This window comes from Hylobates moloch, unplaced genomic scaffold (assembly GCF_009828535.3).
Source record: "Hylobates moloch isolate HMO894 unplaced genomic scaffold, HMol_V3 SCAFFOLD_13, whole genome shotgun sequence".
NCBI classification, from domain to species: Eukaryota; Metazoa; Chordata; class Mammalia; order Primates; family Hylobatidae; genus Hylobates; species Hylobates moloch.
In genome coordinates, this window is record NW_026652288.1 from 26918080 (window position 1) to 26945349 (window position 27270).

General features: G+C 51.2%; 1 protein-coding gene across 1 annotated transcript; it reads left to right on the top strand.

Annotated features, from left to right (window-relative positions):
• CAD (carbamoyl-phosphate synthetase 2, aspartate transcarbamylase, and dihydroorotase) lies at positions 1–26414 on the top strand. Its single transcript, XM_032172521.2, has 44 exons — positions 1–283; positions 527–666; positions 3836–3965; positions 4798–4940; positions 5123–5264; positions 5468–5639; positions 6162–6347; positions 6517–6629; positions 6948–7093; positions 7348–7479; positions 7613–7846; positions 8318–8539; positions 8746–8934; positions 9190–9314; positions 9497–9627; positions 14103–14215; positions 14614–14858; positions 15082–15328; positions 15660–15758; positions 15930–16154; positions 16244–16426; positions 16623–16841; positions 17134–17301; positions 17886–18068; positions 18176–18280; positions 18923–19162; positions 19391–19472; positions 20014–20180; positions 20356–20520; positions 20694–20825; positions 21069–21270; positions 21680–21870; positions 21969–22109; positions 22335–22436; positions 22903–22999; positions 23549–23593; positions 23696–23865; positions 23960–24034; positions 24549–24761; positions 24940–25065; positions 25257–25412; positions 25509–25610; positions 25835–25929; positions 26044–26414. The coding sequence occupies exons 1-44, from the start codon at positions 202–204 to the stop codon at positions 26144–26146; spliced, it is 6678 nt and encodes a 2225-aa protein (XP_032028412.1). The 5' UTR covers positions 1–201; the 3' UTR covers positions 26147–26414.
• The last annotated feature ends 856 nt before the right edge of the window (positions 26415–27270 follow it).

A 27270-nucleotide genomic window follows, 5' to 3' on the forward strand; every position in this document is an offset into this window, starting at 1 on the left:
CGCTTGTGTCCGCGCCGCCGCAGTCTCTGCTGCCGCCAAGCGCGCCCGAGGCTCCTGCGCTTCCGCGCCCGGCTTCTCTCCAGCGCCCCGCGCCGTTAGCCACGTGGACCGACTCCGGCGCGCCGTCCTCACGTGGTTCCAGTGGAGTTTGCAGTCCTTCCCGCTTCTCCGTACTCGCCCCCGCCTCTGAGCTCCCTTCCCATGGCGGCCCTAGTGTTGGAGGACGGGTCAGTCCTGCGGGGCCAGCCCTTTGGGGCCGCCGTGTCGACTGCCGGGGAAGTGGGTAAGCAAGCCCGGTTAGGCTGCAGACCTTATCCCACTCTGTGATGCGCCTCTCCGCCCAACCTTCCCCGTCCAGACCCCGCCATTTTCCCGCCAGCATACCCCCTTCCCCCATTCGGTGCCCATGGGCCGCAACGCCATAAACCCCTCGCGACCAAGGCAGCCTCCACTGGGGCGTGCTCATCGCGCGGGGAGTGTTCCGAAGGGTGCCCTACCGGAGCCCAGCCCTGCTTCTTTCTTGCAGTGTTTCAAACCGGCATGGTCGGCTACCCCGAGGCCCTCACTGACCCCTCCTACAAGGCACAGATCTTAGTGCTCACCTATCCTCTGATCGGCAACTATGGCATCCCCCCAGATGAAATGGATGAGTTCGGTCTCTGCAAGGTAGCCACACCCAGTGCTTTCTCTACATTCCTTTTCAAGTCAGTAATTGTTAACTATTAGTGAAGTAGTTGACACCCTGCTGGGCATCCTGCAGAAAACATACCCACTGAAGTAATAAAGTCAAGGACTAAGACTACTACTAACTGTAGTTAGGGGTTGTTAAGTGACTTGGGAGGCATAGAGTGTTGGAGGCCTCAGGAAAAAGCTACCGCCTTTGTTAAGGACATCAAGGTTCCAGGCGTAGCTGAAAGCATTCTGTATGTAGTGAAAGCATGGATCAAGGAAAAGTAAAAGAGATGTAAGGGAACAGCCTTGTCCAATTTATTAGGCATGCAGAAGTCATGAGAAAAAAGCCTGCAGATAAGTTAAATCCAGTGGGCACGGAGGGACCTGAAGCCAAAGCAGAGTCAGCTTAGTTTGGTAAAGGATCCATTGAAGGTTTTTTTTAGCAGCAGAGTCAGATGGGAGCAGTGCTTTTTAGGACTACATAAATTAGAGGAAAGAGACTGGAAACTAGGGTCACATACTTTGCAGTGACAGTGAGTGCCAGTTTACCTACAAAACCAGTGACATTATCTTCTAGACCTACTGACATGGCCTCGTCTGATTTTCTGCTTTTCAGTTGTGTTCTTACCTCTAGGTGAGAAAACTGAGTTTCTTCCTACAGTGAGGTTTCCCCTATTCCTTCACCTCTGAAATTTGGAAACTGAGTTGCCCTCTGACAGTTCAAGCATTAAAAAAACCCAACATATAGTAGTAAAGGTAATAGAGGAAGTCAATCTGGCCTAGAGTAGTATCTCTCAAAATTTGTTTGGCCTCATTGCAGGTGTAAGCCTTTAATTCTTAATTTGCCTTCCCGGCCACCCTGACACTGGGGAGAGCGAGCTCCGGATAGAGGACATACATATTGTTCTTCCTGGAAAAGAATTTCTAGGTTCATCACAAACCTATAAATACACTGCATTCTAATTGATAGTGAATTCTTGTGAATTTGGTTAAGCTTTGTCAGTCATCACCTTTGTCAACTCTAGGCACACTGACAAAATTGAGTTTATAAAACTACAACATTGAGGCCTGATTAGGACCAGGGTGGGAAAGGCCTCTTGGAGCCACTCGCACATATAAATGGATTACTCCACCTGGCCAGGGAGGGTTCTGCCAAACTATCCTTCAGATCCCTGGACAGTCTCAGAATGCAGGTTCCTTAAACTCTTTATCACCCAGCTGAATGCAGTTTATGCCGATCCCTCTCACATAAACTTTCTGTTTCTGTGTAGCTATTAAACACTTATCTATTGAGTAACAAGTTTGGTTTTTTTTTTTTTTTTGGGACAAGGTCTCACTTTGTCACCCAGGCTGCAGTGCAGTGGCATAATCATGGCTCACTGCAGCCTCTGCCGCCTGAGCTCAAGCAATCCTCCCACCTTTACCCCCCAAGTAGCTGGGACTACAGGCACCTGCCACCATGTCTGGCTACTTTTTTTGTATTTTTTGTAGAGACCAGGTATTGTCACATTGCCCAGGCTGGTATATTATCTTTTTTTAATTTTTTTTATTTTCATTTTGTTTTGAGATAGAGTTTCGCTCTTGTTGCCCAAGTTGGAGTGCAATGGCACAATCTCGGCTCACTGCAACCTCCGCCTCCCGGGTTCAAGCTATTCTCCTGCCTCAGCCTCCCGAGTAGCTGGGATTACAGGCATGGGCCACCATTCCCAGCTAATTTTGTATTTTTAGTAGAGACAGGGTTTCTCCATGTTGGTCAGGCTAGTTTTGAACTCCCGATCACAGGTGATCCGCCCCCCTTGGCCTCCCAAAGTGCTGGGATTACAGGTGTGAGCCACCGCGCCTGGCCTTTTCTTTTTTAAATAATCCCAAATGAAGTTTGGGGGGCATGCCTAGTATTGTGCCCTGAACCTTTGTTTTTTATTTGGTAATGTATTTCGTACCTCCCTATCTTATTCAGTTGTTAATCACACTCTATAATTAATATTTATATGGGTGTTACCTTGTTTTCTAGCTCCCTAAGTCAGAAATAAACATCATGAAGACAGGAACCTCATCTTTTTTTTCTCATTGCTCTTTTCTCAGCATCTTTTGCAATGCCTGCACCTCAATAAATGTCTGACTGACACCATGTGCCTTGTTCTTGAGTTCTCTGTTTCGTGACAAAGACATAAATACATATTCATCATATGACGTAAATAGCAAGAGAGGAAATAAAGTATTAAAAGAGCTCTAAGATGGAGGCACAAGCTGTATTGGGTGAGTGGGAGGGGCTTCACAGAGAAGGGATTTGTGATTTCAGTTTTAGATAAAGGAAGAAAGAGGCGGGGCGTGGTAGCTCATGACTTGTAATCCCAGCACTTTGGGAGGCTGAGGTGGGGGGATCACTTGAGCTCAGGAAGTTTGAGAGCAGCCTGGCAACATGGTGAGACCCTGTCACTACAAAAAATTAGCCAGGTGCGATGATCTGCACCTGTGGTCCCAACTACTCAGGAGTCTGAGGTGGGAGAATCACTTAAGCCCAGGAGATTGAGGCTGCAGTGAACCGTGTATTTGCGCCACTGCACTCTGCACTCCAGCCTGGGCAACAGCAAGACCCTGTCTCAAAAAAAAAGGAAAAAGGAATGGCTAGGTGTGATGATGGCTCACTCCTGTAATCCCAGCACTTTGGGAGGCTGAGGCGGGCAGATCACAAGGTCAGGAGATCTGAGACCATCCTGGCTAACATGGTGAAACCCCGTCTCTACTAAAAATACAAAAAATTAGCTGGGCATGGTGGCGGGCGCCTGTAGTCCCAGCTACTCGGGAGGCTAAAGCAGGAGAATTGCTTGAATTCAGGAGGCAGAGGTTGCAGTGAGCTTAGATCTCACCACTGCACTCCAGCCTCAGTGACAGAGTGCGACTCCGTCTCAAAAAAATAATAAATAAAAAGGAAAATGTCATTTTCAGTGATCATCGGGGCACCCTGGGCCTGTGGGTTGTGTTTCATATAGGAGAGAGCGTTGTTGGTAAATGGAAATATCTATGCAAAAGCACCAAAAGCTTGGTATATTGAAGGCCATTCAATGTGGCTGAATATAGGGTCTGTGGCCACACAATTGGGAAAATGCTGTAAAGAAATAACTTGGCTGGCCTGAGGCTTCTCACAATGTCTTTCCATCTACAGTGGTTTGAATCCTCGGGCATCCATGTAGCAGGACTGGTGGTGGGAGAGTGCTGTCCTACTCCCAGCCACTGGAGTGCCACCCGCACCTTGCATGAGTGGCTGCAGCAGCATGGCATCCCTGGCTTGCAAGGTATGGTGGCAAGCAGGGGCATATCTGGGCAGAGCACAGCATGCCTGGATGGAAAGAATCAAGGTTTCTGTAGTTTGCTGGGACCTGACTCTGAGATTGTGATAGTTGGAAGGTTTAGATTGCAGTTGGGTTGGGGAAAAGAATTGAACTATCACTCAGAAGGAAAATTTCCAACACAGGAAGGAACTCCCACCTTCCATAATCATCAGCTCAGGGCTGATCTTATTTCATCACCACCACTGGATTATTTTGATGCAAATCTCAGACATCATATCATTTCATCTACAAATAGTTCAATATCTATGCAAAAGGAATCTTTAAAAAACATGACCATAATAACGTCATACACTAAAAAAATTAATAATTCCTAATACAAGTGTCCAGGCAATGTTTAAAATTTCCCCTAATTTTTTTTTTTTAACTGTTCATTTGAATCTTGCTCTAAACAGGGTTCATGCATTGCATTTGGTTGATAAGTCTCTTAATCTGTGGACCTTGTAACCTATTTGAAAACGGGTCTTTCCTGTATCTAGTATCCCATAGTCTGCACTTACTTGGTTACATTCCTGTAGTGTTACTTAGCGTATTCTTTTTTTCCCTTTATATTATTTTCTATAAATGGATAGATTTAGAGTTGCTCAATTCAGATGTGATATTTTTGGCAGGAATACTTCATGGTAGTATACTTCTGTCACAATGGCCCAGGATTTTGATGCACATAGAACAGCTGTGTGTGACTAGGGCTCTGGAATGGAAGTGCTTCTGGAAGTCTAACCTCACAGATGACTGAGTTGTGGGAGTGTGATTCCCTAAGACTGTGCTATTTTGACAGGAGTAGACACTCGGGAGCTGACCAAGAAGTTGCGGGAACAAGGGTCTCTGCTGGGGAAGCTGGTCCAGAATGGAACAGAACCTTCATCCCTGCCATTCTTGGACCCCAATGCCCGCCCCCTGGTACCAGAGGTCTCCATTAAGGTACAGAGGTAGAGTGGGAGAGTGTTGCAAGCTCTACCACAGTAGTTACATTCTGCCCACAACTGGGGGGTGAACACAGGAGAGAATCAAAGGAGGTTTTGAAGGTAGGAGTTGGTGCAGGCATATCTTATACCCACTGAGCACAGCTGCCAACTGTTGCCCTTTATTCCTCTATTTCTCAGACTCCACGGGTATTCAATACAGGGGGTGCCCCTCGGATCCTTGCTTTGGACTGTGGCCTCAAGTATAATCAGATCCGATGCCTCTGCCAGCGTGGGGCTGAGGTCACTGTGGTACCCTGGGACCATGCACTAGACAGCCAAGGTAAGTAGCTGGGGCCTGTTCAGGGCCTCAGACAAACAGCTTGGGTGGAAGATCTATCCCTTGGTCCAATTGCTAAAAGTCAGTATGAGTTGCAGTGAAGAAGATAGACATTGGGACTTACACTCTCATGAGCTGGGGGGCTGCAGGTGTGCCTCCTGTAATTGAAATACTGATTTTGATGTCATCTTTTCTGCCCATTCCAGAGTATGAGGGTCTCTTCTTAAGTAATGGGCCTGGTGACCCTGCCTCCTATCCCAGTGTCGTATCCACGCTGAGCCGTGTTTTATCTGAGCCTAATCCCCGACCTGTGTTTGGGATCTGCCTGGGACACCAGCTATTGGCCTTAGCCATTGGGGCCAAGACTTACAAGATGAGGTGGGACTTGTGGGGAGTAGAAGGGGCCCATACTTGTGGCATGAGGGGTGGGGTGTCTCGGGAATGAGAAGAGAGTTGGTGTTTATTCGTGTTGAAATAGGAGTGGGGGGTTGCAGGTGAGGTGGCTCACACCTGTAATCCCAGCACTTTGGGAGGCCAAGGTGGGCGGATCACCTGAGGTCAGGAGTTCGAGACCAGCCTGGCCAACATGGTGAAACCCTGTCTCTACTAAAAATACAAAAATTGGCTGGGCATGGTGGCGTGCAACTGTAATCCCAGCTACTCTGGAGGCTGAGGCAGGAGAATTGCTTGAACCTGGGAGGCGGAGGTTGCAGTGAGCCGAGATTGTGCCATTGCCCTTCAGCCTGGGCAACAGAGGGAGACTCCATCTCAAAAAAAAAAAAAAAAAAAAGGAAACAGGAGCGGGGCTACTGAAAACAGGAGATCAGTGAGAGCTGGGGTAGGTTCAGTAGTGAAGAGAGGGTGAGCGGGGCCTGTGACTTGGCATGCTTCTACCTCCAGATATGGGAACCGAGGCCATAACCAGCCCTGCTTGTTGGTGGGCTCTGGGCGCTGCTTTCTGACATCCCAGAACCATGGGTTTGCTGTGGAGATAGACTCACTGCCAGCAGACTGGGCTCCTCTCTTCACCAATGCCAATGATGGTTCCAATGAAGGCATTGTGCACAGCAGCTTGCCCTTCTTCAGGTGAGCCTGGTTGACTGGGTCTGTGCAACTTTGAAGCCCTGTGGGCCTTGATGATGGAAAAGTAAAGCACGGCAGTGGACCCAAGTCTCCTGTCCCACTACCCACCTCCGAGGCTGCCAGTGTCATGCCAGGGACCATGATGGTTTTCATGGTTCAATCTCTTCAACAGTGTCCAGTTTCACCCAGAACACCAAGCTGGCCCTTCAGATATGGAACTGCTTTTCGATATCTTTCTGGAAACTGTGAAAGAGGCCACAGCTGGGAACCCTGGGGGCCAGACAGGTAAGATCCTAAGTGGAACTAGGTTGTGGACCTAAGAACAGGGTTGGCTCCAGGATGGGCATAAGGTGGACATGCCCTGGGCAACTCCTAGATGTCTAGGAGGTTAAGGGGATTGGGGATGGGTGGCAACCAACCCAAGATACGTATGTTCAAGCTTCTGTTGAAAGGAACTCCAGGGTCCTGGGTTCTGGTCCTCCCTCTGCTACTCCTTAGATGTGTAATTTGCTCTGGACTCTTCTGAAAGCGAGGGAGCTAATCCAGTTGACCTCTTGGGTCCAGCTCAGCTCTAACATTCTACGACCTTCTTTGCTTCCACAGTTAGAGAGCGGCTGACTGAGCGCCTCTGTCCCCCTGGGATTCCCACTCCCGGCTCTGGACTTCCACCACCACGAAAGGTTCTGATCCTGGGCTCAGGGGGCCTCTCCATTGGCCAAGCTGGAGAATTTGACTACTCGGGCTCTCAGGTGAGGCATGTTCCTCCCCACCCTTCTGGGCGTGTGATCCTCAAGAATGGCAAGAGTCTTAAGGAGAAGGGCTGAGGTTGTAGGGAGGAAATGAACCAGATTTGGGGAATGTAGAGAAAGATGTGGTAAGAAATAGAAGTCAATTATTAGGAGCCAAGAGTACAGAGAGGGAAAGAAGAGGAGAATGCTACTCTAAGGCTGTTTGCAATTTTGCTTCTTCAGCAGAGGCTGAGATGCCATTCTTGTCCTTTTAGGCAATTAAGGCCCTGAAGGAGGAAAACATCCAGACGTTGCTGATCAACCCCAATATTGCCACAGTGCAGACCTCCCAGGGGCTAGCTGACAAGGTCTATTTTCTTCCTATAACACCTCACTATGTAACCCAGGTATGACTGGGGCAAGGCTGGAATGAAAAGAGGACTGGGCAGGGGGGCCCAGTGGTCACTCTGGGTTATTAAACTTTGATTGTCTCTCTACCCACAAGGTTCTGATGCCTGTAACTCCCCTCTCCATCCTCAGGTGATACGCAATGAACGCCCTGATGGTGTGTTACTGACTTTTGGGGGCCAGACTGCTCTGAACTGTGGTGTGGAGCTGACCAAGGCCGGGGTGCTGGCTCGGTATGGGGTCCGGGTCCTGGGCACACCGGTGGAGACCATTGAGCTGACCGAGGATCGACGGGCCTTTGCTGCCAGAATGGCAGAGATCGGAGAGCATGTGGCCCCCAGCGAGGCAGCAAATTCTCTTGAACAGGTTGGGGGGGTGTTTGGGTAAAGAAAGAATTGTGGTGTTTTCTTTGGTAGTGTTCTTTTCTTTTTTTTTTTTTTGTTCTTTTTTATTTATTTTTTTGAGATGGAGTTTCGCTCCTGTTGCCCAGGCTGGAGTACGGTGGCGCGATCTCGGCTCATCGCAACTCCGCCTCCCGGATTCAAGCGACTCTCCTGCCTCAGCCTCCTGATTAGCTGGGATTACTGGCATGCGCCACCATGCCCGGCTAATTTTGTATTTTTAGTAGAGACGGGGTTTCTCCATGTTGGTCAGGCTGGTCTCGAACTCCTGACCTCAGGTAATCCACCTCCCTCGGCCTCCGAAATTGCTGGGGTTACAGGTATGAGCCACCGTGCCTGGCCATGTTATTTTCTTTATATCTTTTTTTTCTGTGGGTCAGGCACACCTTGGGCAGCGGGAAATAACCTGTTTGTTCATCTCTTCCACTCATTGCAGGCCCAGGCAGCTGCTGAACGGCTGGGGTACCCTGTGCTGGTGCGTGCAGCCTTTGCCCTGGGTGGCCTGGGCTCTGGATTTGCCTCTAATAGGGAGGAGCTCTCTGCTCTCGTGGCCCCAGCTTTTGCCCATACCAGCCAAGTGCTAGTAGACAAGTCTCTGAAGGGATGGAAGGAGATTGAGTACGAGGTGGTGAGAGACGCCTATGGCAACTGTGTCACGGTGAGTGAATGGGGGAAGGGCGAGAGTTGTGTCAGGCAGGATGAGCTTTTGGAAGAGCAGAGGCCCGTGCCAAGGTCTTTGAGAGTTCTGTGTCCCTCAGACCCAGGTTAGGTGCAGCCCCAGAGGTAACAGGACCCTGGGGTGCAGCCTTCTGCCTCTCCTGACTCCACTTAGCAGTGACCTCCGTGGCACCCCCCCCTTCACAGGTGTGTAACATGGAGAACTTGGACCCACTGGGCATCCACACTGGTGAGTCCATAGTGGTGGCCCCTAGCCAAACACTGAATGACAGGGAGTACCAGCTCCTGAGGCAGACGGCTATCAAGGTGACCCAGCACCTGGGAATTGTTGGGGAGTGCAATGTACAGTATGCCTTGAACCCTGAGTCTGAGCAGGTAAGCTCTAGGCCCTGGAGCTGATAGTCTGGTTGTTACCCCCTCTTCTTGCATAATTTTTGGCCCTTGAGGTTGAGGTCTTTTGGCCCTACAGTCCCTGGAGTAGAAGCTGGAATCTTCTTTACAAGGGTTGGGCCTTAGGGAGGGCCCTTTTGCTAGCCATCACTATGGGGAGGGATTATTTTCTCTCCTTTCTGAGACCTCTCCTAGACGGGCTTCTAGGCCAGTGACTTTTTTCTTTATTCTCCTTTGCAGTATTACATCATTGAAGTGAATGCCAGGCTGTCTCGCAGCTCTGCCCTGGCCAGTAAGGCCACAGGTTATCCACTGGCTTATGTGGCAGCCAAGCTAGCATTGGGCATTCCTTTGCCAGAGCTCAGGTACGACGATGAGGGAGAAATCCCAGTGGGGAAGTGGGTCTGGGGCTGAAGAAAATATTGATGGGACAGGAAATATGAAAAGGACATTGGCCTGGATTTGTGGGAATGGAAAGAGCTATGCGGAAGCTCACCCTTTATGCTTCCTTCACTGTCCTTCTGGCATCCCACCGGGTGGACCCCAGGAACTCTGTGACAGGGGGCACAGCAGCCTTTGAACCCAGCCTGGATTACTGTGTGGTGAAGATTCCTCGATGGGACCTTAGCAAGTTCCTGCGAGTCAGCACAAAGATTGGGAGCTGCATGAAGAGCGTTGGTGAGACTCATGCCCCGGGCACCCCCATGAGGCCCCACCATCACCAAGAATCTCAAATGTCAAGAGTTCCCTGGCATGGCCTTTTAGCTCCTATGGAAGCAAGTGCTTGAGACATTTCAAACTAAGATTATAGTCCTCGTCAGGAGTTGGGGAGGCATCTGGAAATCTGTGTTGGAATACAGAACCTCTGGGATAGGTGCAAGCCATCAGACTATCTCATCTCATTTTTACAGTATCTCCTCTGGCACTTTGTGCTTTGGTCACTAAATGACCTTTTTTTTTAGTATGATGTTTACATCAGAGCAGGGCATCATAAAGCTTTTTGGTAACAAGGAAATTTATTAGTGAATGATGAATGGCTGTAACATTACCCAGCAGTGGCAGAGCATGTTAGAATTGAGTTAGTATGTTTCTTTGTGGTATCCCTTTAGTTGCTTAAGACCATCCTCTAACACATTTCAACCAAAACAAAAATATACATGTACCAGACACAGTGCCACCAGCCTGATGGATAAGAGCATTTTGTGGTGCTCCAGATTTCCATTTAGGCCTTTAAACAAGTAAGTCTAAGCTCAGATATTATTTCAGAATTTTTAGAAATTCTGCAAGACTGCCAATTTTTTCCTTCTGGAGATGAATCTCTGTTATATGAAAATTAGAATAAACATGGAAATGAAGCCATAATTAAATTGTGGCAGAAAGAAGTGGATTGAAAATAGGCCAATGAAAGATTGGTTCCTAGATGAGACATTTAATTGTTTGTTTTACATCTATTGAAGTATTCTTGGAATGTGGTCTTCTTTGGTAACTTTTTGTAACTTTTATTATACAAGTAAGAAACATGAATCATGGAAAACGAGAAAAGATAGTTTAACCAAAGAACAATAGTCACCTGTAATCTTGCCTTACAGAGATTGATTAATTTGGCCGTGTATCTGCGACTGCATACATTTCTAGGCATATGTGTATGCATGTATTAGGCTTCTTTTTTGACAAATCTCAAAGTAAAAAGTCTTATAACCACAGTTACAAAGAAATTGAACAAAATCAGTCACACTACTGTTAGCATCGTAGTGTTTTTAAAACCTTTTTAAAGAAATGTAAATGTTAGGGTTGTAAATAGAAAAATACACTTGGTAAGAAATACTTAAGTCCCTAGAGTAAATGGTCAGAGGAGATGAACAAAACTTTACAGAAGAAGAAATCAATAAGCAAACCTAGAGAAAAGACGGTTCCTCTCATTAGTAAATAGAAATCTAGTTAAATGAGATACTGTTTATGCCCACTTCTTAGAAGGTTGCTTAAACTTTGTATTATAAAGCACAGACTTCTATAATGTTATTTGTACTTACCAAGGGCTATAAAATTTGTGTTACCTATTGCCTTTACATTTCTAGAAATTTATCCTAAGGAGATTATCCAAAACAGAAAACATCATATCCAGTCCAGGCACGTTGGTTGTAATTAATCCCAGCACTTTGGAAAGCTCAGGTGGGAGGATCGCTTGAGCCCATGAGTTCAAGGTTGCAGTGAGCTGTGATTGTACCACTGCATTCCAGCCTAGGTGACAGGGTAAGACCCTGTCTTTTTGTTTGTTTGTTTGAGACGGATTTTCACTCTTGTTGCCCAGGCTGGAGTGCAATGGTGTGATCTCGGCTCACCACAATCTCTGCCACCTGGGTTCAAGTGATTCTCCTGTCTCAGCCTCCCGAGTAACTGGGATTACAGGCATGTGCCATCACGCCTGGCTAATTTTGTATTTTAATAGAGACAGGGTTTCTCCCTGTTGGTCAGGCTGGTTTTCAACGCCCGTGCTGAGGTGATCCACCCACCTTGGCCTCTTAAGGTGCTGGGATTACAGGTGTGAGCCACTGTGCCTGGCCGAGACCTTGTCCCTTTTTTCTTTTTTCTTTTTCTTTTTTTTTTTTTTTTTTTTGAGAGAGAGTCTTCCTCTGTCGCCAGGCTGGAGTGCAGTGGCGCTGTCTTGGCTCACTGCATCCGCTGCCTCCCAGGTTCAAGCCATTCTCCTGCCTCAGCCTCCTGAGTAGCTGGGATTACAGGCGCACACAACCACGCCCAGCTAATTTTTGTATTTTTAGTGGAGACGGGGTTTCACCATGTGGTTCAGGATGGTCTCGATCTCTTGACCTCGTGATCCACCTGCCTCGGCCTCCCAAAGTGCTGGGATTACAGGCATGAGCCACCATGCCCGGCCGACCCTGTCTCATTAAAAAAGAAAGAAAACATCACAGCCTGACTTATAATTATGAAAACTTTTTTTTTAATACAGAGTTTTATTCTGTCACCCAGGGTGGAGTGCAATGGTGTGACTGTAGCTCACTGCAGCTTGGATCTCCTAGGCTTAAGTAATCTCCCACCCCATCCTTCTGAGGAGTGAGACTACAGGTGTACACCACCACACCCTGCTAATTTTTTTTTTTTTTTTTAATTATTTGTTGTAGAGAGGGAGGTCTCACTATGTTGTGCAGGCTGGTCTCAATCTGCCTCAGGTGATCCTTCTGCCTCAGCCTTCCAAAGTGTTGGATTATAGGTGAGAGCCACCAGGACTGCCTAATTGTAAACACTTAGAAGCTAAATGGGCCGGGCGCGGTGGCTCACGCCTGTAATCCCAGCACTTTGGGAGGCTGAGGTGGGCATATCATGAGGTCAGGAGTTTGAGACCAGCCTGGCCAATATGGTGAAACCCCATCTCTAAAAAATATACAAAAATAAGCCAGGCATGGTGGCACGCACCTGTAGTCCCAGCTACTCAGGAGGCTGAGGCAGGAGAATCGCTTGACCCCAGGAGGCAGAGGTTGCAGTGAGCTGAGATCGCACCACTGACTCCAGCCTGGGTGACACAGTGAGACTGCGTCTCAGGAAACAAAAAAAAGCTAAATGTCCTTCAGTTAGCAGTTAAATTATGGCAAATCATATAAGAATTAAGTAGGTGTTGGCCGGGCGTGGTGGCACACACCTGTAATCCCAGCACTTTGGGAGGCTGAGGCAGGTGGATCACCTGAGGTCGGGAGTTCGAGACCAGCCTGGCCAACATGGTAAAACCCCGTCTCTACTAAAAATACAAAAATAACCCAGGCATGGTGGCAGGTGCCTGTAATCCCAGCTACTTGGGAGGTTGAGGCAGGAGAATCAGTTGAACCCAGCAGGCACAGGTTACATTGAGCCGAGATCATGCCATTGCACTCCAGCCTGGGTGACAAGAGAGAAACTCCGTCTCAAAAAAGAATTAAGTTGATGTTTACGAGGCCATGTGGCGACGTAGGAAAATGTATGATGAGGGAAAAACACAGGATGGAAAGTATACGTATGCTGTGATCGTATGTAAAACATACCTATGAAGGGCCCGGCTTGGTGGCTCATGCCTGTAATCCCAGCACTTTGGGAGGCCGAGGCAGGTGGATCACGAGGTCAGGAGTTTGAGACCAGCTTGGCCAACATGGTGAAATCCCGTCTCTAGTTAGCCAGATGTGGTGACATGCACCTGTAATCACAGCTACTCAGGAGGCTGAGGCAAGAGAATCTCTTGAACCCAGGAAGCAGAGGTTGCAGTGAGTCGAGACCGCGCCATTGCATTCCAGCCTGGGCAACAAAAATGAAAGTCCATCTAAAAAAAAGAAAAACAAACAAAAACCTATGAAGAAACGTCCAGAAAGAGAAACTCTAAAATGATTGTTGTAAATGTGATTTGCTCTGCATGGATGAGTAGTAGGGATCATCTTCCTATTATCTACACTTTTTAAAAAAGTTTTAAAGAATTCCAGATGGTGTTATGATTATGTGAATAAATCAAGCCCAATACCTAGACAGCCATCAGTGGTTTGGGCCACTGTGATAAACTTCCAGTATCCAGTGTATGGGGGTATATTCCAGTATCCCCATCGCTGTTTTAGGCATATTGATTCCATATTCATTAATGAGCACAAAACCTGAGCTTATCCATGAAAATAGCAGGGAAAAGAGCTGTAAGTTAAGATTTCTTTTTTTTGTTTGTTTTTTTGTTTTGTTTTGTTTGAGACAGTCTTGCTTTGTTCCCCAGGCTGGAGTGCAATGGCGCGATCGCTGCTTACTGCAAGCTCCGCCTCCCGGGTTCACGCCATTTTCCTGCCTCAGCCTCCGGAGTAGCTGGGACTACAGGTGCCAGCCACCACGCCCGGCTAATTTTTTTTGTATTTTTAGTAGAGACGGGGTTTCACCATGTTAGCCAGGATGGTCTCAATCTCCTGACCTCATGATCCGCCCGCCTCAGCCTCCCAAAATGCTGGGATTATAGGCGTGAGCCACCGCGCCCGACCGTTAAGATTTCTTAATTGTGAAACACCATGAATCCCACCATCATGTGACTTGCCTTGAGAATCTCCCAGAGTCTTGACTATAAACCGTAGGCATTATAGGCAGTGCCTTCCTCCCACCCCTTCCACCTCCACGTCTTCATTCCTTCCATTCTGTTCTTCCAGGTGAAGTCATGGGCATTGGGCGTTCATTTGAGGAGGCCTTCCAGAAGGCGCTGCGCATGGTGGATGAGAACTGTGTGGGCTTTGATCACACAGTGAAACCAGTCAGCGATATGGTAAGTAGCTCCCCTCCCCTGGCAACATCCCTAAAATAGACCCTGCTTCTCATTGCCCCCAGACCGTGAGCTTGTTACCAGTAACACTAGCAGCAGTCATCATTGGACATTTGCTTTGTTTTCACTTGCTGAGAATTTTGAGATGTCTCATTAGCACGCAAGGATGTATTACTAGACTTGTTTTTACAGATGAGGAAACTGAGACATAGGTTATAGAAATTACTTAAAGCCACATAGCCAGTGAGAGGTAGACCCAGGATTGGTGTCCAGGTTTTTGCAATTACACAGCCTGTGCTCTGGTGTACAGTTTCCCCTTCCTGAGACAAGGGCAGCTACTTACGCTCAGGCTTTTAGATGGGCTGGCAGTAGCTTCCCTCTTTCTACCCCCTTTCTATCAGGAGTTGGAGACGCCAACAGATAAGCGGATTTTTGTGGTGGCAGCTGCTTTGTGGGCTGGTTATTCGGTGGACCGCCTGTATGAGCTCACACGCATCGACCGCTGGTTCCTGCACCGAATGAAGCGTATCATCGCACATGCCCAGCTGCTAGAACAACACCGTGGACAGCCTTTGCCCCCAGACCTGCTGCAACAGGCCAAGTGTCTTGGCTTCTCAGACAAACAGATTGCCCTTGCGGTTCTGAGGTCAGAGGTGGCAATGAGAGCTTCTCGCTGAGAAATGTGGGGCAGAACCTTTGTATCAGTGAGGGACCCTTGGGAGGGACGAAGGAGAGTGTGGGAGAGCTTTAGAGGCTTCTGACCTTGGTTCCAAGGATATTTCCTCTCATCCGTGCCCGGGGGTCTCAACCCTCTATCAGTCTGTACCCTACTCTCTGGGCCTGTGTTTCAGACCCTTTTTCTATTTTAGCACAGAGCTGGCTGTTCGCAAGCTGCGTCAGGAACTGGGGATCTGTCCAGCGGTGAAACAGATTGACACAGTTGCAGCTGAGTGGCCAGCCCAGACAAATTACCTGTACCTAACGTATTGGGGCACCATCCACGACCTCACCTTTCGAACACCTCATGTCCTAGTCCTTGGCTCTGGCGTCTACCGTATTGGCTCCAGCGTTGAATTTGACTGGTGTGCTGTAGGCTGCATCCAGCAGCTCCGAAAGGTCAGAGGGTTCATTTTCATTCCAGTTTCCTTGCTATTCTGTTCATCTCTAGCAATTGCTTGGCACTAATCCTGGCATTTCCTATTAATTGCCATCCCTTTGGTCATAGAGCTTTGGGGTGGGGGTCCTTTTAGGCCATCTCTCGTGCCTCACACAGTACATGAATCTCTTCCCCAACTCTTTGTACCTCCTTCCCTCCCAAGGCAGGGGTCCTGTACAGCTCTTTCAGAGGAAGCTGTGCTGGCACTCTCTGAGGTAGGGGCTTTGGCTTAGTTTCTCCACGATTTTCCTCCCACCTGACTGCTAAGTACCTTTCCCCTCCCTCTTGCAGATGGGGTATAAGACCATCATGGTGAACTATAACCCAGAGACAGTCAGCACCGACTATGACATGTGTGATCGACTCTACTTTGATGAGATCTCTTTTGAGGTGAGGGAGATGGGGGCTTCCTGGTAGCTTGGGTGGCCAGGGTCGAGTGGAACAGCTGGCTGACCTAAGATTCTTTGAAACTTGGTGGGGGCTGAGGGAAGCAGTGAGCAGGAAGGCTCAGATTCCTGCCCTCTTTTGCTGCCACCACTTGTTTCTCCCCCTGCACTGTAGGTGGTGATGGACATCTATGAGCTCGAGAACCCTGAAGGTGTGATCCTATCCATGGGTGGACAGCTGCCCAACAACATGGCCATGGCGTTGCATCGGCAGCAGTGCCGGGTGCTGGGCACCTCCCCTGAAGCCATTGACTCGGCTGAGAACCGCTTCAAGTTTTCCCGGCTCCTTGACACCATTGGTATCAGCCAGCCTCAGTGGAGGGAGCTTAGTGACCTTGAGGTGGGCTGGGACCTGGTGGGATACCTGGAGGCTGGATGTTGCTTGGGGGTGAGTGTGAACAACCCAGCTAAGCTCCCTGCCTCCTATAGTCTGCTCGCCAATTCTGCCAGACCGTGGGGTACCCCTGTGTGGTGCGCCCCTCCTATGTGCTGAGCGGTGCTGCTATGAATGTGGCCTACACGGATGGAGACCTGGAACGCTTCCTGAGCAGCGCAGCAGCCGTCTCCAAAGAGCATCCCGTGGTCATCTCCAAGTTCATCCAGGAGGCTAAGGTGGGAGGCTGCAGACAGTGAAGTCTCTGAGGGCATGCTGCCAGCCCTGGAAGAGACTTCCTTCTCTGGTCCAGCAGAATCATAGACACCAGGGCTGGGAACCGTGGGTGTGGGGCTCGTTAAAGGAAGAGACAATCCTAGAGTAAGTGAGAGAAGAAAGTGGCGCTACGTCACACTGTCTGTGTCCCCCCGCTAGGAGATTGACGTGGATGCCGTGGCCTCTGATGGTGTGGTGGCAGCCATCGCCATCTCTGAGCATGTGGAGAATGCAGGTGTGCATTCAGGTGATGCGACACTGGTGACCCCCCCACAAGATATCACTGCCAAAACCCTGGAGCGGATCAAAGCCATTGTGCATGCCGTGGGCCAGGAGCTACAGGTCACAGGACCCTTCAATCTGCAGCTCATTGCCAAGGTAATAAGGCTAAAGGAAAGAACTAAAGGGCCACAGCTCCTGCATGTTCTGTGCTGGCCACAGTGCCATGAAGCCCTGCACTGTCTCCTGCCTTCATCCAAGTAGGCAGGGAAGCTGGAGGGAAAAGGCTGTAGCTAGAGCTCACGGTGTTGGGGCTTATGACAATCAGTCACCCTGAACCCTGCTCAGTCTGATCCCCCAGAGACTGAGGACTGAGAGGAAGAGTCTAGGCCTGTAGATAGTGTCAGCAAGGCCAACCTGCAGAAGGTCTGACCAGTCTTCTCTGCCCCAGGATGACCAGCTGAAAGTTATTGAATGCAACGTACGTGTCTCTCGCTCCTTCCCCTTTGTTTCCAAGACACTGGGTGTGGACCTAGTAGCCTTGGCCACACGGGTCATCATGGGGGAAGAAGTGGAACCTGTGGGGCTAATGACTGGTTCTGGAGTCGTAGGAGTAAAGGTAAGGAATATTGAAACCCTTGGGGTTAGCAGAAAAATAGCGGGAGAGAGTTCACTCACCACACAGAGTTGTCAATCAGCATGTAAACCAGGCACTGACTGCAAGGCATTGCCGGATCATGGGGGTAATGAGGTGGTCACTGTCCCTTAAGAGCTTACTTTATGGTAATGGGAGGGAAGAGAAGTTGGATCCCCAAAAAAGCTTTGGTGTAGAACAGTCTGTGATAAAACTACATATTCAACCTATAAACAGAATGCTGCAGGAGTTCAGAGACAGGAGGTGCTGCTTCCAAAAGGGGTGGTCTGGGAAGGCTTGAGCGAAGGGGTGCTATTTGAATTGAGTTTTGAAGGATGGTTAAGGTTTTTTATTTGCAAAGCTTGTAAGGTTTTTTATTGCAAGGGCACATCCTAAGCAGAAGCTGAGGGACGACCCCAAGTACATTTGGAAAGCAGTAGGGCACACAGAGAGGGTAGGCTGACCCTGGCATTCAGATGGGATCAAGAACAGGAGACCATGTTCATCTCTCCTGGTGAGGGAGGAGGTCCCCTCACACCTTGGCCCTCTCTCCCCTCCTGCTCCTTTAGGTGCCTCAGTTCTCCTTCTCCCGCTTGGCGGGTGCTGACGTGGTGTTGGGTGTGGAAATGACCAGTACTGGGGAGGTGGCCGGCTTTGGGGAGAGCCGCTGCGAAGCATACCTCAAGGCCATGCTAAGCACTGGCTTTAAGATCCCCAAGAAGAATATCCTGCTGACCATTGGCAGCTATAAGGTACCAGAATCCAGGAGGGCTTCCCGAGGGCCTGGCTCCCTGGGCCAGGGCTGACCTTGAAATGGAACACAGGAAGAAAACAATTTCATCCTTCTGTTTGGTTTCAGAACAAAAGTGAGCTGCTCCCAACTGTGCGGCTACTGGAGAGCCTGGGCTATAGCCTCTATGCCAGTCTCGGCACAGCTGACTTCTACACTGAGCATGGCGTCAAGGTGCAGGAACTCTGGCAACCTACCCCACTGCTCTCCTTCCCCAAGGGGGGGAAAATACTGCACCAAAGAATTATATGGGCCGGGCATGGTGGCATATGCCTGTAGTCCCAGATACTCAGGAGGCTAAGGCAGGAGAATCTCTTGAGCCTAGGAAGTAGAGGCTGCAGTGAGCTGCGAGTGTGCAGTGAGTGCACCATTGCACTCCAGCTTGGGAAACAGTGAGATGCTGTCTCAAAAAAAAAAAAAAAAATTATCTCCTATTCCCCTGCTTTTATTATTACCGTTATACTAATAAGCTATATTCCATGTAGAAAGCAGAATACACAGGAAGCAAAGAGAAAAAGTCTCTTAAAATCTGTCTACCACTGTTCTGATATTTTTCCTTCCAGAATTTTCTCTGTGTACATGTGTGTGAGCTCATACTGCACCTAGTCCTTGGTAACCCATCTTACTTAGTGTAGATATCTTTCCTGCCAAGAAATATACTTTGCCAGTATCAAATAGAGGCAGCCCTCGGTGCCCACCCTATGGGTTCACAGTCTCCTCTTCATGGGCTCCTGGGCCAGCTCCTCTCCCTTAAGGCTAGCCTTCCTGACCGCTGCCAGACTCAGCTTGGCCCTGACCTTGACTTCGGGTTGGCAGGTAACAGCTGTGGACTGGCACTTTGAGGAGGCCGTGGATGGTGAGTGCCCACCACAGCGGAGCATCCTGGAGCAGCTAGCTGAGAAGAACTTTGAGCTGGTGATTAACCTGTCCATGCGTGGAGCTGGGGGCCGGCGTCTCTCTTCCTTTGTCACCAAGGGCTACCGCACCCGACGCTTGGCCGCTGACTTCTCCGTGCCCCTAATCATCGATATCAAGTGCACCAAACTCTTTGTGGAGGTAACTGAGACCCATGTGCTGGGAGGGAGACTGCCGGTGTTGATGGGGAGAAGAAAGGGAGGAGTGAGTATGGAACAGCCATGCTAGTAATAAAGCTTTGTGGCTACAGAGGGAGAGACGGTGGGTATACAGTGTGCAGAGCCTGGTTTATGGGAAAACCACATCTCTCCCTGCAACTCCCAGGATCACCCTTCCCTTAAATCAAAGCTGACTACTTTCCACTTGCAGGCCCTAGGCCAGATCGGGCCAGCCCCTCCTTTGAAGGTGCATGTTGACTGTATGACCTCCCAAAAGCTTGTGCGACTGCCGGGTAAGTCTTTGGGGAGAACTTGGCTTCTGGACACTGGCAGCCGCTGGCATAGAGACCCGCAGTGTGGTGAAGGATGGCTGGGGGGCCCACTCTGTCCTGGACTGCACAGACTGTGAAGACCCCAGAATCTTTCTCACTCTTTCATTCCTTGATCCACAGTGTCCACAGTGGCCTTGTCTGAGGATTTTTTTTTTTTTTTTTTTGAGATGCAGTCTTGCTCCATCGCCCAGGTTGGAGTGCAGTGGTGTGATATCGGCTCACTGCAACCGTCCACCTCCCAGGTTCAAGCGATTTTCCTGCCTCAGCCTCCCAGGTAGCTGGGATTACAGGCATGTGCTACCACACCAGGCTAATTTTTGTATTTTTAGTAGAGACGGGGTTTCACCATGTTGGTCAGGTTGGTCTCGAACTCCTGACCTCAGGTGATCTGCCCACCTTGGCCTCCCAAAGTGCTAGGATTACAGGCATGAGCCACCATGTCCAGCTCACCCTTCCTATTTCTCAATCTTCCTGTAATCTTGCTGTTTCCATTTTCTCCCAGGATTGATTGATGTCCATGTGCACCTGCGGGAACCAGGTGGGACACATAAGGAGGACTTTGCCTCAGGCACAGCCGCTGCCCTGGCTGGGGGTATCACCATGGTGTGTGCCATGCCTAATACCCGGCCCCCCATCATTGATGCCCCTGCTCTGGCCCTGGCCCAGAAGGTGAGCCACTGCACTCCTCTTCCTGGTATTGGAGACCCATATGCCCCCACCAGCCACCCTTGCTTCCCTGAGCCCTTTTCCTTCTGCCCTGCCCCATGGGCCCAGGCCACTGGTGCCAGGCTAGCCTGTGTGGGCATGGGTGCCAGTGAGCCTTACCTCTGTATATCCTCTCCAGCTGGCAGAGGCTTGCGCCCGCTGCGACTTTGCCCTATTCCTTGGGGCTTCGTCTGAAAATGCAGGAACCTTGGGCACCGTGGCCGGGTCTGCAGCCGGACTGAAGCTTTACCTCAATGAGACCTTCTCTGAGCTGCGGCTGGACAGCGTGGTCCAGTGGATGGAGGTAGGGAGTGTGCATGTGGCAGGAGGCCACCACCTAGTGTCTCCTGGCTTGTGGGCCCCTGCCTAAGTGGGCTGGTAGCAGTGAGGATTCAGGGGAGCTCCTGGGGACTCTGGGCTCTGATGAGCACAGTCAGAGATTCTGCACACTCCTTCATCGGTTCTTTCTGCTCCCAGCATTTCGAGACATGGCCCTCCCACCTCCCCATTGTGGCTCACGCGGAGCAGCAAACCGTGGCTGCTGTCCTCATGGTGGCTCAGCTCACTCAGCGCTCAGTGCACATATGTCACGTGGCACGGAAGGAGGAGGTAAGAGTACACCTGAGATCCTGCTGTCCCTGTTGCTTTCCCAGTAACACCAAAGGTCAGGGTAGTCCTTAGGGGCAGGAGACAGCAGGAGGAGAGTCTGGAGACAGCGGGAGGAGGGTCTCGAGCCAGCACCCTTGCAGGTCTACATCATCATTTTTTGAGCAGGGATATTGGCCAATGGGACTTTGTGTAGGGCAAGGCATATGGGTGGTGCCTCTTCTGGATCTTCCCATTGTTCTTCAGATCCTGCTAATTAAAGCTGCAAAGGCACGGGGCTTGCCAGTGACCTGCGAGGTGGCTCCCCACCACCTGTTCCTAAGCCATGATGACCTGGAGCGCCTGGGGCCTGGGAAGGGGGAGGTCCGGCCTGAGCTTGGCTCCCGCCAGGATGTGGAAGCCCTGTGGGAGAATATGGCTGTCATCGACTGCTTTGCCTCAGACCATGGTGAGAGAATCCAGCATGTACCTCCTCTGCCCAGTGGGGCTTGTGGGACAGCCCTAGCAAGAAAATGGGAAGCAGGCCAGGCCTCAGGACTCTACTAGGACAGGGTCTTGATCTGTATGGGACCCTAGCCTCTAGGGTGCCTGGTCTGTGATAGGTGCCTGATAAATACTTGTTGAAAGAATGAATGAGCCAGTGAGTAAAACTGCAAATGAAAGAATATGTGGGTAAAAGTGTGGGCTCCAGAAGATGGCAGCAGTCCTATTGCCCTTGTTTCTAGTTCCCAGAAAAAATGAGCATCGGGAGTGGTGGTGAGCTTAAGGAGGTTGTTGGAAGTGCAGTCCTGGGGTGTGGGTGACTTCCTAGACATGGAGGTGATTGGTCCTGAGGGTAATGGCTTTCTTTCTCCCAGCTCCCCATACTTTGGAGGAGAAGTGTGGGTCCAGGCCCCCACCTGGGTTCCCAGGGTTAGAGACCATGCTGCCACTACTGCTGACGGCTGTAAGCGAGGGCCGGCTCAGCCTGGACGACCTGCTGCAGCGATTGCACCACAATCCTCGGCGCATCTTTCACCTGCCCCCCCAGGAGGACACCTATGTGGAGGTGTGGGGATGGGGCCCAGAGCAGGAGGGGGGCTCTCCAGCCCTTGGATCTGTTCTCTGGGGAGCCTTTCCCTAGCATAACCCATGTCTTCTGGGCAGGTGGATCTGGAGCATGAGTGGACAATCCCCAGCCACATGCCCTTCTCCAAGGCCCACTGGACACCTTTTGAAGGGCAGAAGGTGAAGGGCACTGTCCGCCGTGTGGTCCTGCGAGGGGAGGTTGCCTATATCGATGGGCAGGTACGCAAGTAGCCCCTGCCTGATCTCAGTAGTGCCCTCTTCCGCACCACGTTCATTTCTTCCCTACCCAGCACATCTACACTGTCCCACTATGTGCACCACTGCCCTGGACCAGGGGTTGGGGGCACAGCTCCCCGAAGGTGCTTTTTGTCCTTGCTGACATCTACCCCTTTAGGACCTGAGTTCTCTCTGCTCCCTCCTGAGTGCCCTGCCTTCTGCCTGCAGGTTCTGGTACCCCCGGGCTATGGACAGGATGTACGGAAGTGGCCACAGGGGGCTGTTCCTCAGCTCCCACCCTCAGCCCCTGCCACCAGTGAGATGACCACGGTATCCACACTACTGGGCTAGGGGGCTGGGAGGTGTTAGTCTCGGGGCAAGATGAACAGCTTGAACATTTTCATTGGTGGTTCAGGAACAGTTGGGGTTTTCTTGAGGGACTGAATTTGAAGTGGGGTTGGGTCAATTTTTTAAAAATGCTGGGCCAGGCCAGATGCGATGGCTCACACTTGTAATCCCAGCACTTTGGGAGGCCAAGGCAGGCGAATCACCTGAGGTCAGGAGTTTAAGACCAGCCTAGCCAACATGGTGAAACCCCGTCTCTACTAAAAATAAAAAAAATTAGCCAGGCGTGGTGGTGCACGTCTGTAATCCCAGCTACTTGGGAGGCCAAGGCAGGAGAATTGCTTGAACCCAGAAGGTCACACTACTGCACTCCAGCCTAAGCGACAGAGCGAGACTCCGTCTCAAAAGAAAAAAAAAAAAACACAACTCTGGGCCAATGTTATCCCTCCAGACACCTGAAAGACCCCGCCGTGGCATCCCAGGGCTTCCTGATGGCCGCTTCCATCTGCCGCCCCGAATCCATCGAGCCTCCGACCCAGGTTTGCCAGGTAAGAGTGGCGTTCCTGTGACTCAGAGACTATGTAGGGACAGGATCCACTTCTTCCCAGTGCCTTGCCTTTCTCTACTTACATATCCTCCTCTCCATCCCTTTATCCTCGTCTGATCTGCTGTGCCATCCTTTGCCTAAACAAGTCTCCCCAGTGTGAGTAGACATCTCACAGCTTCTCACATGCCCTTTTTTGTTGTGGGCAGCTGTGTTCCTCCGCCCAGGAGCTGGGATCCCACGGGGCAGCAGAGCGTGGGGTAAATCCAGGTTGTTGGTTGGTGTGAGTCTGGCCGTTCCTCTTGCCTAGGATGCCTTTGCCAACTGGGAGAGCCCCGGGAGGGCACCACTGCTCCCATACAACACAGCCCCATGGGAAGCCACCTGTCTGTCCCCAGAGCTGCTGCAGTCCCCTGCCCTCCCCTAACCTGCTATATTACTGTGTTGTGAATTGGTTTAACACATACACTGTGATTCAGAGTTCCTGGGAATATGGGGTTTCTTTCCAAACCTCAGCCATAAATGTATATCTGTCCTCTTGTCCTGTTTGCAGCTGAGGAGCCAAAGGAGAAGTCCTCTCGGAAGGTAGCCGAGCCAGGTGAGACTCCACCCTGACACACACTCACTTCGGGGACCTCTGATCTGGCCTTGGTAGGAGGAACCCTCTGACCAGCCTTTTCTGCCCCATCCCTCACTGCAGAGCTGATGGGAACCCCTGATGGCACCTGCTACCCTCCACCACCAGTACCTAGACAGGCATCTCCCCAGAACCTGGGGACCCCCGGCTTGCTGCACCCCCAGACCTCACCCCTGCTGCACTCATTAGTGGGCCAACATATCCTGTCCGTCCAGCAGTTCACCAAGGATCAGGTGCCTGGGGCAGGGAGGATGGGACCACCCAGAGCTTTGAGGATTTGGAAAGCTGGGGCTAGGACCTTTCTAGCTAACGTGGGCTGTTTCTTAGATGTCTCACCTGTTCAATGTGGCACACACACTGCGTATGATGGTGCAGAAGGAGCGGAGCCTCGACATCCTGAAGGTCAGGATCAGGGCCAGGGGTAGGGTCCAGGCCATCGCCTGCCCTTGGGTCGCATCAGGGCAGGGCCGTGCAGTGGTCAGAGTGGGTCTTCCTCCCCCTGCCATCCCATCCCCTTATGTTAGTCCATCCCGCTGCTGCTGTAGGTCTTCCCCCACGTTTTCCCTCCCCAAAGCAGGATTTAGCTGGCTTGGGAGGCCCTGAGCATGAGACCATCACCCCACTGGTGGGGTCTTCTGGTCTGGGCTGCTGAAATCACGGGAGAGAGCTAGGGTGTGTCCTCCTTCCCCAGCTCATTCAGACACTTAATGATGGGTGGTTTTCTGGAGGCAGAGCCTTTAGCTCAGAGTGACACCAGTGGTGGAAACGTCAAGGCTCTGACAGGTCACAGGGGAGGTTTGGGTGCAGAAGGGTCCTCACAGCACCCCTCAAGTGTCAGTTGGGGTGGTGATGCCTACCTGGGGTTTCCCCAGGGTGGACACGCATATGTACACCTTCCACCTTGCTCCTTCCCCAGGGGAAGGTCATGGCCTCCATGTTCTATGAAGTGAGCACACGGACCAGCAGCTCCTTTGCCGCAGCCATGGCCCGGCTAGGAGGTGCCGTGCTCAGCTTCTCGGAAGCCACATCGTCCGTCCAGAAGGGCGAATCCCTGGCTGACTCCGTGCAGACCATGAGCTGCTATGCGGACGTCGTCGTGCTCCGGCACCCCCAGCCTGGAGCAGTGGAGGTGAGGCCAGCCTGGGTACTGACATGGGGTTAAGAAGGCTGGACCCAGGGACATGAGAACCCTTCTGCCCACGTTTTCTGTGTTTTGGGCCAGATGAGTGAGGGGATCCCAAAAGAGGGGGACTGGCAGTTGGGGGGCCTCTGAGCTGCAAAAGACAGGATTTTCCCCTTTTTTCCAGCTGGCCGCCAAGCACTGCCGGAGGCCAGTGATCAATGCTGGGGATGGGGTCGGAGAGCACCCCACCCAGGCCCTGCTGGACATCTTCACCATCCGTGAGGAGCTGGGAACTGTCAATGGCATGACGGTGAGGGTGGTGGCAGGGGTTGGATCCCTGCCAGGGGACGATCTAGAGAGGGAGGCAGGAAGTGGTTACCCCAGTCCAGGACAGCTGCAGCAAAGAGGCCTTCATTCTGCTCCAGAGGCTTTTAAAAGCTTGGAAATGATGTTGGGGGCACTCAGTCTGGGATCCCTGTGGTGACTGGGTTCCTCCCCTAGATCACAATGGTGGGTGACCTGAAGCACGGACGCACAGTACACTCCCTGGCCTGCCTGCTCACCCAGTATCGTGTCAGCCTGCGCTACGTGGCACCTCCCAGCCTGTGCATGCCACCCACTGTGCGGGCCTTTGTGGCCTCCCGTGGCACCAAGCAGGTGAGACCCTCACAGCCCAGCCTGGAGGCCATGGAGACGTGGGTTGGGCAGTCAGAGCCCAGCGCTGCATCCACCATGGCTCTCCTCACCCTCCAGGAGGAATTTGAGAGCATTGAGGAGGCACTGCCTGACACTGATGTGCTCTACATGACTCGAATCCAGAAGGAACGATTTGGCTCTACCCAGGAGTACGAAGCTGTGAGTGTTGGGCTTGAGGAAGAAGCCAGGGCTGCTGCCGTAGGGCATCAGATATGAGGACAGAAAGGCTGGGCTGAGGGCTGAGTCAGAGCTATTAAACCTCACATCTATCAATTGCCATAGCTGCATGTGGGTGTGGAGGGGACCCCAGTGGAGCCCAGACGTTTGTCCTCTGTAGCCACTCCTACCCCAAGGCACTAATGGGGACCCCATCTGCTTTGCAGTGCTTTGGTCAGTTCATCCTCACTCCCCACATCATGACCCGGGCCAAGAAGAAGATGGTGGTGATGCACCCGATGCCCCGTGTCAACGAGATAAGGTGGTGCAGCATCAGAGTCAGAGACTGCCTCAGGGCTGGTGGAGGGGAGGAGACTTAGTCCTGGACAAGCCATCCGTGGGCTGCACGATAACACTTCTTTTTTTTTTTTTGCAGCGTGGAAGTGGACTCAGATCCCCGCGCAGCCTACTTCCGCCAGGCTGAGAACGGCATGTACATCCGCATGGCTCTGTTAGCCACCGTGCTGGGCCGTTTCTAGGGCCTGGCTTCCTCAGCCTCTTCTCTTTAGGCCCAGCTGCTGGGCAAGGAATTCCAGTGCCCCCTACGGGGGCAGCACACTTAGATATTCCTGGACATCCAGATAGCTCACCTGTGCTGACCACACTTCAGGCTCTGGACTGGAGCTCTCTGGCATGGGGGTGGGGCCTCAGATGCTGGGGCCCAGTCTGCCCCATCTTCATTCCTGCACCTTAAACCTGTACAGTCATTTTTCTACTGACTTAATAAACAGCCGAGCTGCCCCTTGATGCTGAGTGTAGTAGAATGGAGCTTTCTTTTAGAAAATTGAACAGATTCCCAAATAATAAGAGCAGCCTCACCAGGCAGGGCTCTGGCTAGGGCTGTGCGCCCACACTTGGCATTTTCACACTCGTGGCTCTTTGGGACTTGGCAGGAGCGTGTTAACTCTGTGCTCTCTGAGTCCTGTGTCGTGCTGATGCCAGCGCTTACCTGGGGGCTGTGGCTGGTGTCCAGCCCTCCTCCCTCAATTCAGTTGACTCAAAGACCTGACAGAGTTCTGCCCTCTTCCTGACACTGGGAGAACACCCATCAGGGTGAAAGGAAGGCTGAGCACTGTGGCCTGTCTGAGGCCAGGCCTTGACTCTAACCCACTCTTTCTGGTTAGTCCTCCTCCAGTGGCTAAGGCTGCCATTTCATTCTCAAAACCACCCTGGAGTTCTTCAGGCACTGTCACTATTAGGAGCCCCTCCTACTTCCCATCCCTGGGAGCCTCTGCCTGACATTGGACAGAGGGGCAGATGCCATGGAGGGCTGAGGAGCACTTTGGCTTAGAGACCCCAGGGCAGGAGCCTAAAGGGAGTAGCTTATGTGTCTGTGGATGAGGGCTTCTGAGGAACGGCTGTGCCATCCGGTGAACTTGAGTGGCATTGGAGAAATCTCGTTTCTTGTTCCAACAAAACTTAGCAGTCTGTGGATACAAAGCACCATGTGCAGTGGGAGTATGAGGATGAACAAGGCAATTCTCACCCTCAGTTTTCAGCCTCAGGTCATAAGGCTTCCAGTGGCTTCTACAGATAAAACTGCTGCACACTGGCACGTGATAGTGCAAACTGCTCTGACACCATTCAGGAAGCACCTACTTCA